General features: G+C 39.3%; 1 protein-coding gene across 2 annotated transcripts in view; it reads left to right on the top strand.

Moving 5' to 3' along the window:
* The window catches only part of pdgfd (platelet derived growth factor d), a 55,073-nt gene that overhangs the window by 28,054 nt on the left and 10,338 nt on the right, over positions 1 to 16,681 (top strand). Inside the window, exons 3-6 of one of the 2 annotated variants that reach the window (XM_063493782.1) lie at positions 3,944 to 4,154; positions 7,307 to 7,484; positions 14,605 to 14,664; positions 16,248 to 16,464. In XM_063493782.1, the coding sequence (XP_063349852.1) occupies positions 3,944 to 4,154; positions 7,307 to 7,484; positions 14,605 to 14,664; positions 16,248 to 16,464 (666 nt within the window). The remainder of the gene's footprint in view (positions 1 to 3,943; positions 4,155 to 7,306; positions 7,485 to 14,604; positions 14,665 to 16,247; positions 16,465 to 16,681) is intronic. The other variant, XM_063493783.1, reaches the window with a different exon arrangement.

Genomic DNA, 16,681 nt, shown 5'->3' with positions numbered 1-16,681 from the left:
ACAATGATGCTGCGTGACTGTGTGGTGAGTTTGTGAGTGTGGAGCAGACGACAATGTGCGTGCGTGTTTGTGTGTGTGAGCAAGATGGTGGGGGTTGGAGGGGGTGGCTAAATGTAGGATTTGAGTCAGACAGTGATATTATCAGCACAATATCATTTTCTGTGACTGCAGAATGTTGACTTTCTGTCAAATACATATGCCCAATTTTATTTCATATAAATTATATGACTAGTTTAGATTAAAGATCCCATAATCAATAAGTTATAATGTGACTGAGGCTTATGTCTTGCAAAAATAGAAATAACAACAGCAAGGAACAATAATAATTAATGGCAGATGGGGTGGAGTGGACTATCACATAGCAAGATGTTACAACTCCATCGCAGGACTAACACAAAGAGCCCTATATACATTCACATTCCTACAGCCATAATCACTAATTAAATTATTAATATTGATATTTTAAATAATAATAATAATAATAATAGAACCTACACTGAACAAAGCCACCTCACCGTGGAAACACATTGAAGTTAATCTTATGAGAAAATGAAAATGAAAATTTAAAAAAAGACTAATATAAGTACAAACCTGTGAAAACCTGAGCTAAATCTGTCCCTGTCCTAATATTTCCAGACTGCACTGCATATCCATCTGTGCCTGCTGATATGTCTGCTGGTTTCCGGATTCTGCTTAGTCCGTGTGAGCCATTTACCGAAAATCCTCAGCAGTCTGATAAATTGCACCAGTTAGTTTCTCCCACTGTTGATTCTGTGGACTGGATCTTTAATAGAAACTTCCTTTCTAATCACTGTATCATTTGCATTAATTTGCAACAGTGTCACTGACATCACTGCATGATTTATATTAAGGTCATGATGTGACTGCAGAACATCATCCAGAAGAGCTCATTGCTTTTCAAGCACATTTGCATATTTCCTCATTTTAGTGTCTGCCCTCTTCTTACACACAGATAGACTCATACCTGTGCGCATGGACAGGTGCATTAATGGATGGGTGCATTAATTCGGGTTGTGGTTTTACAGCAATTATGTGCTAGATTATTTCGTGGCCAGAAGCACTGACTTCTATCTCTTGATGTGTTTCAGTAGATAGATGCTTCATGGTACGTTAAAAAGTGGCGCTAACGTGTATTTACGGTTATATGTATTGGACATTGTAAGCAATGCACACACTGTGCTTGCGACCACTTGCAGTCACATGAGCTTTAACGCGAAATCTTTATGAAAAGAACTGAAGCAGACACATTCTGTTCACCAGGGATAAAGTTAAGTTAGAGTTCCTCACATATAAGCACTTCTTTTGACTGAGTGGACTTACACAGCCAGGCTTCTGATCAGCAAAGTGGAAGAATTTCATTACAAATAAAATTGTGCCCCAGCACACACATGCAGTCACATTTACACACATGCTCCAAACTAGAAGTACATGCTGCATTAATGCCCGCTGCCCATGATACACACTGGAGTGCTGTGTTAACTGCTGGAGCCGGAATTAGCAGACTGTTGAAGAGAGCAGAATGACCAGTGACTGAGGCGGAACTGCGGCACTGTAGAGAAGAGAAACACAGAGAGGAGGTGAAAGGTAAAGACGGGGCTGAGCAAGAGGAGGAATTAAGAGAAGCTCTGAGTGAAGAGGAGGAGGAGGAGAAGGCCAAAGCTTCATCATCACCATCATCTCCCAGGGGTGCAGGCTGTGCCTTGATTATGCATTCAGTGCTCTAAAAAACACACACCACTCAGAAAATACAGCCCTGTCAGCCTACTTCAGCACACAGCCTGACCTCCTGGGAGTGTGTGTAAGAGCTTTTTTTCCCCTCTTGAATTTTCAGGAACTCGGGAATAGATTTAGATTCGTAAGGCCAATTAATGATTATTGTTATGAAATGTCAAAAATAGATTTATGATTGCATTGATTAGTTAGGGCAGCATTTTGAGTGGTTGTAATTTCATGTTCACCACCAATGAGCAGTCCTTTTACTTAAACATAACTTTAGAACCTACCCATACAGCTTCTGTACATATAAAGTTATTACCTATATATAAACATGAAGCAAGAATATTTCTTGCAAATACTTTAAGCATTTTTGTTACAATAGATTGATGTGTTCACACAGATAATACTCCTCACCTAGAAGGCGCCCAGGAGGCAGCTTAGTCAGATACCGAACCACCCCAACTGGTTCCTTTCGATGTGGAGGAGCAACGGCTCTACTCTGAGCCTCTCCCGATTGTCCGAACTCCTCGCCTTATCTCTAAGGGAGAGGCCAGCCACCCTTTGGAGAAAGCTAATTTTTGCTTGTGTCCACGATCTCATTCTTTCGGTCACTATCCAGAGATCGTGATCATAGGTGAGGGTAGGGATGTAGACCGACCGGGAAATTGAGCGCGTCGCTTTTACGCTCAGTTCTCTCTTCACCACGACAGACCGGCACAGCGTCCGCATCACAGCTGCCAGGGCACAGACCCTGATGGTTCGGTCCCCGGCTACCAAAACTAGCAATGACTCTTGGTTCCAAGAGAATTATTCTGAATGATTTTGGTGGGTGACCAGTTATTGTTGATATTCATGACCTTCAGGAAATGCATGTGAATATTTTTTGACCTTTTCTGCAGAATAATAATAGCAAGCCAAATTTAGTTAGTGACAAATGTTTACTTGAACTGAAATATTCAAATGTAATCGGTGTGAAAAGGTCAGACAATAATATTGTTATTTGATGGACACCAGTATATAAATACATGTTTGATAGAAACACAACCAAGTCTTTGCCCTATCTGAAAGATATCAGAGACTTTTTTCGTACTAAAAACCACATGTTATATTATACACACTCATTGTACACTTGTTAGACATTTATTAAGTACACAGTATTAAGTATTAAGTTCCACCTTACATGGAACTGAAAGCATTTGTAGAAATGGTTGAGACAACCTCCTGAAGTTCATCTTGTTGGAATAATATTTTCTTGGCACACTTTGGGCCCTTTAGTACTAACTGAACACTGTTTAATTATCATGTCCTGACCATGTGCACCACTGTATGACCACAGTATAGCATCTTCATTTGGCTGTTTTCAGCAGAATAATGCATCATGTCACAAAACTCAGATGATCTTTTACTGGTTTCTTGAACATGACGATGAGTTTGCTGCACTAAACGGCCTCCACTGTCAACTGATCAGTATTAGCGTAGCGCAGTATGAGCGTATGTCATATTTAGGTTTTGTAGACATAAAATATCATGACATCAAAATGATGCATTGCTTGTAAAAAAGGGTTAATAGGATGCAAAAATGGTAAAGATGGTTCACTTTTGCCATCAGCAGGTGGTTTCTCAACAACATGATGATGTCACAATATTTGATGTAGATACGAACCTTCAGGGGCTAAGACGTACCCGTGTGCTAAGTGTGCCCACTGAAGTGTGGTCCCTTTATCATGTATGAGAAAATCGCGGGCAGACAGACATTTGATGTATTATAGTTGGCTAGTCTTTGGGTAATAGTATATATGTGGGCTGATTAGTAGATAAAACTGCAGTATGGAGACGCCTGTTTAAAGATTTCAGATACAAAGAGTGGGGAGAAGTTTCGAACTGTGAAATGGCCTGCTGGGTAACTACCGCAGTCTCACTTAGAAAACAAAGATAAAGATAAACCCAAACAAATCTATGTGATCCATTTCAATATGTGTGCTCGGCACGCTCTTATTTAAATTAGTCTTTCGGTCTCTGCTGAGGATTGTTTCTGTATGAGCTGTTGTTTATATGTTTTGTGCTCCTCTTTTGCATGTCTTTGTGGGTGCCGACATCTAAAAAAGTTTTCCTCTTGGGTGTGAAATTGCATCTGTGAACAATCTGCTTTTCTTCTTCTTCTATTCATAAATGGACTAACTAACTGATTAGCTGTAACCACTAACAGACAGCAATCGCCTCACCACAGACTTGTACCGCAAGGAGGAAAACATCACAGTAACGCCACAGGGTGGAGTCATCCACAGCCCACGCTACCCCAACGCTTACCCTCGCAACCTGCTGTTGTCATGGAAACTGCTGTCACCACCAGGGAGCCGCATACACCTGGAGTTTGACGGACACTTTGGACTGGAGGAGGCTGAGAATGGAATGTGCAGGTAAAACTTGACGATTCAGACAATACGCGATCTAGAGAAGTAAGGAGGGCGACGTGAAATCCATTCAGGAAAAAAAGACAAGAGGAGCAAAGTAGAATACCGGAAACAAGGATTAAGTAGGTGAACAAAAAGAAGAAAGAACAATAATCATTTCTGAGCAGCTGTAAAGGAGAAACATCAGATGAAGGAAGAGTGATTTAGGAACCTGAGGAGGAGATAGACTGATGGAGAAGTGTGACAGGGAGGACAGGAAAGTGTATTGTGTAAAAGCCTCGAGTCTGAACAATAGCAACGGTAAAATATGTGTGAATTATTTGGTACTGTATTCACATGGATCCACAATAAATTGGAATTTAAATGAACTGAGAGAAAATAATATTAAAAGGTATAAGGTGCTGGAATCACTGTAGGAGAGATGGATAGCTGAAGTTTGCTTTCTTGGCAAGAACTATAAGAAGTTTGTCCTTGAGGGCTGCAGGGAGAAAATAGACTTTTTAATCCCCATATGCAACTCAGCCGTCTTTGTAAGCACTTTCCTGAAAAGACAAGGGGGAGCAGCAGGGGGTGGGGGGGTTGAGAGGAGGAGGAGACAATTGAAAAGGTAGTAAGAAGGAGAGAGAGCTTTGCCCAGTCTTTCAAATCTTGTTTGTCACATTGATTATGTGTGTGTATCTTTGTGGGCTTATTATCATGCAGTTTATGGTGATGGTCTGCTTGGCCGAGAACTCATCATAAACTTCTATCATAACAAGTCTGATTACTCAAAGTGCCTCATAACCCTAAAAGTTACCTGAACCATTACAGAGGAAGTGTCCATAAAGAAAAATTAGGCTTTATTACAAAGTTGGTGTTATTTGTTATGCTCTGCGTTCAGTCTAGCCATCTATCTACCAGCTGTTTGTGAGATTGGCACAAAATTGGAACAGAATTTCATGGTTGGCGTCAGTGACACGTTTAAAATTGCTTCATCAGCCTTTATATCATGTTCAAAGTCTAGCTTTGCCCGTGAGGCATATTATAGTCATGGTGATGTCATATAGACAGTCATATATCAGGACATGATAAAAAAAAACCATCTAGTCCTTTGAAGGACTTAAAAATGTATTTAACATAAACTAAGCCAAAATGTAGAAGCAGTGAGTGAAAAATGGCAGCTTGTAGGTCCGGAGCATCGAGGTGTGTGTTAACGAAAAGTCAAGGAGGAAAGACATCAGCAGTGACCTTACAGGATCAAGTACTGCTGCCTTTCAATCTAGGAAGGTTTATATGGTCATTTCCAAACAATTGAAAGTCCATCATTCTACAGTGAGAAAGATTATTCCCAAGTGGAAAACATTCGAGATAGTTGCCAGTCGTTCCAGGAGTGAATGTCCCATCAAATTCACGCCAAGGTCAGACTTTTAAATCCTCAGACAAACTACAGCGAAAACCAAAAAGCTATATCTCAGACTCTGCGGACACATGACAGTAAAAGACTGCCAACTATGACTTGTTTGAAAGGTCTGTCAGGAGAAAGCCTCTTCTCTCTAAAAAGGGTTAGCACCTGAACAACCACAAGACTTACGAAACAATGTCCTTTTGACTGATGAACCAAATTGGAGATGACCATCACTACAACTACTGAAGCCCTAGGATCTGGGCAACTCGCAATCACTGAGTCAATCATGAGCTCTATATACCGAAATGTGAGGCCATCTGTCCGACAGCTAAAGCTTGTCCAAAATTGGGTAATACAGCAGGACAATGGTCCCAATGGACCAAACTCCAGACCTTAACCCGATTGAAGACTGTGGTAGGACCTTAAAGGAGCTGTGCATAAACAAATGCCCACAAACCTCAATGAACTGAAGCAAAATAATTCCTCAAAATAGTGATAGAGGAGAATGATAAAGTGGCACAGAATACTTCAAGTTGCTCAAAGCAATAATGACTGAATCAGGAGGTGTTTTGTTTTCACACATTGCTTCAGCATTTTGGTTTAGTTTTTATAAAATAAATAATGACATGATGTGATATGTCAAGTTTTTTGTTAGTCTCAGGTTGTATTTATCTAATTCTATCCTGGTAAGGAGTTGATCATTTTTAATGTCCTTATATGCAAAACCTTAGAAGTGACAGAATTGTTATTGTTGCCACACGTGCTGTGCTAGCAAAAATGGAGCATCAATTCTGCCACAAATCACTGAACTTTTAGCATTGCAGTGAATAATTAGCTTTGTTTTTTAATCTTTGGGCATATTTATTTTGGCTATTGTCATGTCATAGCATGTTATTTAAAATGATCAGAATCAGAATCATCTTTCTTTGGCCATCTTTATAAAAAACAAGTTACAGAAATTCTTATGTAAGAGGTCTAGACAATAGACAGTATAAAAGATGGACGTAGCTACCGTAACCCAGTCCCAGTTCGAAGCCTTGAGATGAGCGTTTCTGTCGTCATCATTTTGGTTAGAAAAACCTAGATGTGACGAGAAATAACACGTTTGACTATAAAACTGCACGTTCTTGTGATTGATCGTAAGTCAATCTTTAGTTTCATACCACTAAATAATCCTAATTTCTAAAACATAATACAGTCAAGATTTACAAAATAGACTTATTTATTTATTCAGTATGACTCAAAACAAGTGACTGAGCTGATAAACTCAGCAGAAAGCCATTTTCCAATAGACTTCCACAGGTCCAGAGGTCTTTTTGTACCACAGCTATCACCACCTGATGGCCTTCAGTTAGAATGCCAAATTTTTAGGCACTTGCGCATTTGCTTCACTGGCTTCTGTGGTCTAGACACTTAATTTGCATGTCCTGCACAATTAGACATACTATAAATCAGCCAAAACTTTAGCAAAGTTAACTGAAATTTTGACAGTAGTAATCCTCGTCCCTGCAGGAGAAAATACAAGAATATTATATGAAGATAAATTGGTTTATAAAATGTGATGGCTGTTTACTGTTTTCCAGTTCTCTGACTGCTTAATCATGACCTTAGCAAGAATAAGTTTTTTATTTCCAGAAATAATGTACAAAAAATCTAACTACTTGTGCTTAACTTGAACATAGTTTTTTTTGTGTGTGTACAGTTTTAATCCTCAGTTTTAATCTTATTTCCTACGTATTAACATACTTCTATGTTGCTCTCACTCACACTGCAGGTATGACTTTGTTGAAGTGGAGGACCAGTCGGAGACCAGCACTATAATTTGGGGTCGGTGGTGCGGGCAGAAGGCACCACCCAGTCTAAACTCGAAAACCAACAAGCTCAAAGTCACCTTCAAGTCTGATGATTACTTTGTTGCAAGGCCAGGATTTAAAATCTACTACTCACTACTGGTAAGGGGCACACACACACACACGCACACACCCACACACACACACGCCCACCCACACACACACACACACACACACACACACATGGCTGATGACGAATTATTGGCTGTTATTTGAAACACAACATAAAGTTCTTCATTCAAGTGTGTTTTTGTTTTTAAATCCGATCAGTTTCAGACTCAGTACCACAGCAGTGCCCTAGGTAAAATGCCTCTTTGACCATTTTACTTGTGGCGGCAATAAAGAAAAGGCATGAGATGGAGATAAATAGATAGGAGAGGCAGGAGCAACAGAAAAAACACAGGATCTTGTAACGCTGTCAGTAGACTGCCAACATGTGTAAGCCAGCGTGCTTTTCTCACATGTCCATTCAACAAAAGAGGAGAGATGAAGGGATAGGTGAAGGAGGGCAGGACGGTTGGGGGGAAAAGATGAGAACATGTTCTCTCAAAGGCTGTCAAACAAATTGATAAGGAGATTAGCTTTGTCATTCTGTCGGCAAGAGGAAAGAAGAAAGTGAGGGAATCCGATATGAAATGTTCACCCACCCTATTATCAGAGGGGAAAGGGGAAGAGAAAGATCAGTGGAGAGACACACAGACATTTAAAGATGTTCCCAGACTTCCTCATTTATGACAGAGAGAGGAAGAGACACAGCATCACAGACAGGGTTGAACTGGTGGCACTGCTTATTATCCGAGAAAAAAGAGAGAGAAAAAAGTGGTGTGAGCACAGAAGGAATAAAGGCCAAAGCGGGCAGAGAGAGGAAAAGATAGGTATCGTATTTATTGAAAATCCTTCCCTTTCCTAGTGCCATTTTCATATTACTTTTATTTACCCCTGCTGTTATTACAGTTTGTACTCTCCATAAACTGTATAGGGTGTTTAGGTTAAATTAGCCCTTAACTACCTCGACTGCAAACACTACACAGCAATGTCATTCAACCTAATGTAATGACAATGAAGTAAAAGCACTTCATAATAGAGCACTTGCCTAAATGTACCTACTTACTTCCTACCACTGGCGTAAACCACAAACTGCTCTCTTATCTCTCCCTCTCAGACTCTCATTGCATTTCGCTGCCATCCCTCCCTCCTCAGTCTTTGTTATTTCTCCTCTGGTCAAATAATCACCCCTCTGTACATTTAAAGCAGAATCCAGCTCCAGAGGCTTATCTCATTTAATCAGTTTTACCCATTTTTCAAAGCGCTCCCATGTTTGAGTGTGTGTTTGTCTCTTTCCATCTTTCACACACACACACACACACACACACACACACATGCGCACATAAACACAGTTTCCCTCCAGCTAGACTGGAGCTTTGTGTGTGGCTTAATTTAGCAGGTCTAATTTGTTCTCTCCAGACCTGTCGAACAGATAAGAAGGAGGAGGAGAAGAGGCAGAGGGAGGAAAGGAGGAAGTGAGAGGCAGGGAGAGGCAGGCAGAGAACGAGGAGAAGCAGCACTGGAAGGAGAGAACAGGTGTCTGAGATGGTATCGGCATGTCAGCTAATGACTAAAACAACCTGAACTGAGAGAGACAAAGAGAGAGAGAGAGACTCTTGTGAAGAAGTAAGTTATATGAAGTGGACTAAGGTGGATTAGATAAAAGAAAAAAAAACATTAGGGAAAGTGAAACAGTCGGTATAATTGGGGGAAGGTAAAGCAGAGTCACACAAGGAAGCAAACAAAGAAAAAAGTTAAATCTTTGCTGTGTTGACACCTAAAACACTTTATATCCAAATCTACTTAAATCTCAGTTTGTTTGATAAAAAGCCTTCATTGGTCCTAATGTCTTAGATACGAAGACCCAACTTTGGGACAAGCTGCATGCAAGCACAGCAGCAGACTTAGTCCTCCATAAGTGTGACTACTTTGGAGGAGTTGTGGAAGGATAACGAACCATAGCTAAATATTTGGTGTTGATCCATTGCCACATCTTGGGTTTACAGATCTATTGAAGTAGATTGCTGCAGACTCACTTGCAATTCTGCTTGTGTGTATGTCACAATATGAACCCAAGAAAAAAGTGTTCTTTAAAGCAAAATGAAAATTCTTAAACTGTGACATGTGGGAAAAATGGCACATCGCTGCTCATAATGAGCCTATATGGCTGCTCATTAATTAAGTAGGCTTCATGTTCTCCTTCTTTAAACTAGCATTCTGGTGTTTATTTGAACCATCAGTATGTCAAATGCTGATCTAAATGAGGTAGTGCTGCACAAAATAGCACAAGTCAAAAAAAAGTTGGATATCTTGCTAATGTTTGTCCAATGGGGGTATTTATGTGGCTAGCTATAAACAAAAGTACATGGAAATGTATTTCTACTCTATTCTTAAAATTGAAACAGCAATTGTAAGTGCTGTTCCATCATTTGGGTCAAATTTCAGTTGGTATGCGAGTGTGTGAGTATGTGTGTCTTTATTTCACATCTGCTAAACCATCCAAACGAGAGACAGACAGATAAAACCCTGTAGGCATCACTGCAGTCAGAGGTCTAACTTGTTATTCATGTCAGTCACTGTTTCCTCCTAAAACATTGTTTTAAACTGGTGATACTCACCACCTGCACTGCAGAATTACATGAAGCAAAGGGTGCATTTCATTGCACAAGAGAAACTTTTTATAAAGGCCCCAAAAATTTCTTTGTGCATCTAAATATACCATCTATTTACTGTGAAGGGAAGCTTTTCTTTGTTTATGTTTGTAAGAATATTATTGATTTTCTTTTTTTTTTTTTCATTGTTTTTCATAGTGTTCCTAGTAAGTGCTGGTACGTCAAGCGCAGAGAGTATTAGTTGCAAAACTTTGTGTCTTTTCTTTTCAGCCATGCTTGGGATCATTGTCCTGGTACATAACCCAATTGAGACCAAGCTTTAGCTTTCAGATGGCCTCACATCTGACTCTATCTGACGTAGTGCTGGGCGTTATGGCCAAACAGCTCTATTTTGGTTTTCTCTTATGCTAACAGAGTCTCAGATGCAGCTCTTTGTTTTTTTGGAGTTTCTCTGAACATTGGATGGTCAAACCTTGGGCTAAATTTGCCTGTAGCACACAGCTGAATGCTTCAGACCACCAAGCTGCTAAAACATCTGCTTTTATCGAGGTGCTCACACTTGCTGATAATCAGTTAATCAAGTGCATTTAATTATCAGCACCTGGCTGCTACTTACCCTTTTAAATCCTACAGAAACAGTAGGGAGCCACTGCATAGAGTCATATGACAGGACATATGTTTTGCATACTGACTAAACTCCTGTAATCCATTAAGTATGAGCCTGAATTATTCCTAGATCAGGAGTGACACCAGAGGGTCCAATCTGGCCCACTGAATGTTTTTGCCAAGTAGAAAAATTGCAGTAAAAGTGAGTGGGTTTTTTGAACTGCAAATTTCATTTGAGTCAGAGGTGTGAGTCATCATAGCTGACAAAGGCATTACCTGTGGGTTGCCATGCCACACAGAAGCCAGGTGGTAAAGCCAAAGAGCTTTGCCCATGTTAATTTGATTTGCAACAATAGCTTTTCTGGTAAACAAAATACTGAATGTGGAAAATCTGAGACGTGTTGTTGAAATTGCACTTATTTCCTTTGAGGCTTCTCGGGACAAGACATCACCTGTTTGTTATGTATAATCTTTCGTGAAGAGTTTTAATCACTTGAGATCCATGGACTAAAATTTCCTGCCACTGATCCACAAACCAAACCTCCATTGACACAGCTGCAGGAATAACTGCATTAGTTTCTGGTTGAATATGTATTACAAAAAACAAGAGAAATAAATAAATACAAATTAAACAAGGAACTGTAACAGTAAGTCTTGTCAGTTCTCCAAGCTGAACATTAGCTCACGACTCAAACATAGATGAGACAGCATAAAATGTGGTCAGTGTGATTTAACTTCTAACTTAAATGTCCTCTGGCTGTGAGGGAGATAGCTGCTCATGCAGGGTAAAAGTCGACAGAAAAATGCTCTCTCCCTCCTCACCATCTACTGCTCACTTAATCCTCAGCTGCTCCACTGTCCAACTGTACAAAATGGAGGTTGAAAAGGGCAGCTCCCTGATGTCCCTGCCCTGGGCTGCTACTGTAAATAAGAACGCATCCCCTCAACATTAGAAAATGTGGTATAGTGCCTTAAAATATTAACGTTGCTTCCATGATTAGCATTACTTTGTTGTTGGAAAATGAGATTCTCCTCTCTGTGTGTCCTGTAGAATTGAAACTTTTCTCCTGACTTTTACTTCCTCTTCTCTGTTCTATCACATGATATTTACAAAGACTCTTATTTAGATCTGCTAACATATATTGTTTAGGGCACATTGCAGAACTTTAATCAGTTAATCTGAAGATAATGACATGACCTGCTTTTATGTTAATCACTTAGGCTTGTGTAATGCTATAAAAAAATACAGTGCTGAAAAATAAAGCAGGATTTTCTGATAAAGCGTGACTTAAACATTTGTGAAGCAGCCATCTTTTCATCCATTTTTTGATCTACTAATCCAATTCACAGTCACTGAGGGTTTGGGACCTATTCCAGCTGTCACTGGGCAAGAGGTGGTGTACACTCTAGATTGAATTGTAGCAACAAAATGGTGCTACAATTCAAAATCTGTTTTAGTGAATAAGTTCTTCCCCCAGCTCAGCTTGCCCACCATATGAACATAGCAGCAATCTGCTCTTAATGCTCCCATTTCCAGAAAAAAGGTGTTTAATCCAATATGAGAACTTTAGAGAATGAAATATCCTCTGGACCTGATGAGTTTGGTAGTGAATTTGGATTATTTAATCATTCATTACAGCAGATGCATCATTTTGTTGCTACAGTTCACAAATTAATGATATCATTTCAGTATCATCCAGGATTTCCCTCCTACCCTCGTGAGACCGAACCTATTCATTATGTCCTTTGCAGTGGACAAAAAAAGAAAGTTACACTGAAAGATGTTTGGGTAGGTTCTCAGTCATCCAGATCATGGTGACCTTCTTCTTCAAGAAGTCCAGTCCACTCTTTGCAAACTCCTTAGCCTAAACTGAAAGACACCGTTTCCTCAGCTCTCAGGAAAATAGACAGGTTGATGATTTAGTGCTCTCTTTGGATGCTGAGAAAGCTCTTGACCAAGTTGAATGGTCTTTTTAATTCATTGCTTGGACAAATTTGGTTTTGAGGACAATTATAGTGGATGGCTTAAGGTCCTGTATGAGGCCACTATTCTTGTTAATGGTCTTAGATCAGATAGCTTCCCAGTACATCAAATGTACGGAGACTCATACTGGTGAAAGGACTAGACAATAAAAGAAAATACCAAATAGACAAATAAATAATGAAACATTAATAATGAAGCAAGCATTCTGCATTTAAATGACATTGACCTTGAGTTGAGTTGAAGAAATTCTGTTTTTCATCTTTTTACTATTGAGTACTGAAAATTTGTTTCCATTGCACGAGAACACATTTTTAAAAAGAATTATCTCTGTCCATGCCCTGTGATGAGTCAAGTCTCTTTATTCAGTCCTATTAAGGATTCCATATGATTGACATGAAGCTTTTGATCTTAAAAGGAAACGGGACTAGGCGTCTATAAACATGCATTTACTCAAGCACACAGGCGTGTTTTTATTACTGCAGAGGACATTGCATCAACGTACACTCATTTCCTGTTGTCTGTTAACCAGGCGTTAGGTAACCAAACATGACATAAACCTTACCTTACCCTAACCTAAAATGGATCTTACCATGAAAATTTCAAAGTATGAGTCCTCATAACATGAGTAATATGAGTGCAAACACACACATGCTCTTACACGAAACCTTCTGACCTCATTCACAGCTGGTTTGGATGTGTGCAGTTATTTGTATGAGTACATTTATCCAAAGGCCACATGGAAGAATCTGTTAAACAAAAAACCTTTGCACACCGACTATCTTTGATGTCAACTCTATTACTTTTGTGCACACACCAAGACAAAGCGAGGGCGCTGTGTGTTTGAAGTCCAGTCGAGACAGATTTACTGTTCCACATTGACTGGGGATGGTATTTAAGACTCTTCAAGGAGAGGGATTCGATAGTTAGAGAGATTTTATGTGTGTGTAAAAAGTGTGATCTCTCAGACATTGTGTGTGTGTGTGTGTGTGTGTGTGTGTTTGTCTGTGTGAAAACAAAAGGGCAAAAAAGACAAGGAATGTGTGAATGAGTGCCAAATAATTCAGTCGTATGAGCGTTTAGCGTCGAAAAATGCTTTGACCAGAGTCTGATTACGTTCCCAGACAGATGCACATATGCGTATACAAAGGCATGCTGTGACCGGCTTCATTGAAAATTCTTTCAGGATTTCACTGACACACTGACAGTTTACCAGCTGGACAGGCAGATACCTGAATGTCTTGGAAAACATGCGAATGCTCCACCCCGTATCCTGCAAGTTGACTTCAAGGGCAGCGACTTGAAAAGTAAAAATGTGAGAGCATTGAATTGATAGATGGAAGCATTTACCTTTAACAAGCAGAGTTTCCATTCTCACTCATCTTCACAGTCCTCTCCTAACCTTTACCTAGGATTTTATTTGCCTGACTTCAAATCCAATCATCACTTACAATAACTGTAGTTTCGCTGATATGTGAAGAAAAACACAGTTTGAGAAAATGTGGAAATATGTGCAGTATGACTGTGATGTCTGAGAGATTTAAGAGAAAAGGTCACTTAGGTGGCATTATCACTACACTGAAATACATACCAATAGTGGTTATAGGTCAGTCATTCACCCCATGGAGCAGATACACTTAGGTTTCTTCACATAGCAAACCATGCATTAGAGGCGTATGCTGCAAAAGGTCACAGGGGATGGTGCAGTGACTGGGTGGGCTTAAAAAATGTTACCAAATGTTACAGACTTTGCCAATAAAGAAAATGTTTAATGTCCTCTTAAGCAGCATTTAAAGGTAATTCATCTCATCCCCACAATCTTAACCTCAACTTACTCAGTTGTATCCACATTTCTGCGTTGTCAGTCACCTTTGCTGTGTCACATGTCATATCCATGTAGCCTCTGTGTGCAGACTTTTTAGGAGCTTATTCAGCCATAAGCAATAACATCAGTTATTTCCATTTTCTTTTTCTGCAGTATGAGTCTCCTTTGCCTGCATCGAACACCAACTGGGAGGCTGTCACCGTGCCCATGTCGGTAAGCCATTCTCACGCAAACTTTATTCATGAGTTATGAGTATAAAAGCCTGCCTTCCAACACTTCCAACCCGTGCATAAATGCATTTGTAAGCACACCAGGAACAATGACTTGTAATTGTAACATATGGACCATTTGCATAGGCTAACACTCACCCACACAGAATACATTATTGCATGCATGTACTGTATTTAATATGCATGAACCTTAAAGTGTCAAATGACTTGCTTCTTTAAACTAATGTTTAAAGTACGTTCCGGAAATCAGTGTAATTTGTGTAAGAGTATGTACTTTGACTTATCTGATCATAATAATTAATAATAAGTGGGCTTCTGGCTGTGAGGAAATTTTAATACATATGGGTTGGTTATATAAAAATGTGGGTGCACGTTTTACACTGGTACATATACTCTTATACTCTTACAAGGTGAGACAGTTACAAGGATTAGACAATCCAAAAAGAAAAGCTAATACAAATGGTAACAGATGACAATGTCTTTATTTAAACAACAATGCAAAGGGGCTTTAAACATTTTATTTCAATATTCAGTTGAGCTCTTGTGAACATTTATTTTATATGAGCTTATTTCACATTTTGATAGGAAGATTTACTGATACTGAAATTATAATTTTTATAGGATACTTATTAAGCCACTTTATTTAAGAGCTTACAATAAATCTTAACAAATCTCAGCGGCTCTTGTCTGTTTCTACATTGGATGAATCCACGTTTCCCCCTTAAATTGCTGAAGCCTCATTAGGACCCATGTCCTCTGACCTTAATGAAAGTCATTGCTGATTAGGGCAGTCAGTGTCATACCTATAATGTCCAACATGTCATAATAATTATACTCCTAGAGTAGTGGTCATCCAAAAATCTTTTGTTTAATCTGGTGCTACGTTTTGTGCACCCCTGTCCTGACTATTGTTGGGAAGAACTGACAAGAAGGAGATTGTGATTTCAAGAGTGTATGTTCGATATAAGAAAATGTTTTTAAATAGCAGAAATTCTGTGTTTAATGTTTTTCCCCACATGTGTATACCTCAGACAGTAGGTTGACATATGCACAAACAGGTGACATATAGTTAAAAAGCATTGTTGCAAAGATTTTGGCATTAACAATATTCACATGACATAGAATTATGGAGTGATTGCAGGTTTAATAGGGGGTGTATTGTATTGTTAATATGTGCAATATATGCTGTAATGCTCGTGTTCAACCATGTGATGACTGGTAGCATTTTCAAGTTTGATACAAGGTCAGCCTCACACTCAAGATTGCTTACAGGCCTGGATGCACTCATTCATTTGAGCAGAAGCGCTGTGTGTGTAAAGAGTGAGCATTTACATTACAGTAAATGGAGTTTCTTGAAATCCAGATTTTGCTAAGTTTATAAATCTGATGTTTATTCAGATTTTTCAGAAATCTGTACAGAATTCTGATCAGAAACAAACAACAGCTCCAAAGTTATGGCTATTGGTTCATCTGTAATCCTTTAACTGTGGAAATTTAGGATAAACTGTGGAATTTAGGATAATTTAAATAGAATTATAGAACTAGTTTTACTTTTGACCTTTGCAGGACAGTGGTGGCGGGAAGGTGTCAGCGGCGGTCACAGAGCAGGCACCTTTTTCACTCGATGATTTAGACAGAACCATAGCTGCCTTTGACACTGTGGAGCAGCTTCTCAGATCCCTCAACCCAAACACATGGAGACAGGACCTGGACAGCATCTACACTCAAACACACATACATTATAGATCCAGGGCCTATCACCTGGCAGGCAGACATAATAAAGGTAAGTTTTACATTTTATGAAAGTTTGACCTTATCTGACCTTAAAGAAGAGGTCCGATGCCCAAATTAAGATTATATTTATAATCCCCATATATAATTCCCTATATGCCTATACGCTGTCAATATAAACAGTGGCAGTAAAAACATAATTTTGAAAACTCTGTACAGCATTATTATCATTTTGACCTTGAAATCAATCTGTTGACCTTGAAGGAGAG

This window comes from Pelmatolapia mariae, linkage group LG14 (assembly GCF_036321145.2).
Source record: "Pelmatolapia mariae isolate MD_Pm_ZW linkage group LG14, Pm_UMD_F_2, whole genome shotgun sequence".
Taxonomy (NCBI): domain Eukaryota; kingdom Metazoa; phylum Chordata; class Actinopteri; order Cichliformes; family Cichlidae; genus Pelmatolapia; species Pelmatolapia mariae.
This window is presented reverse-complemented; position numbering and strand designations above follow the sequence as displayed.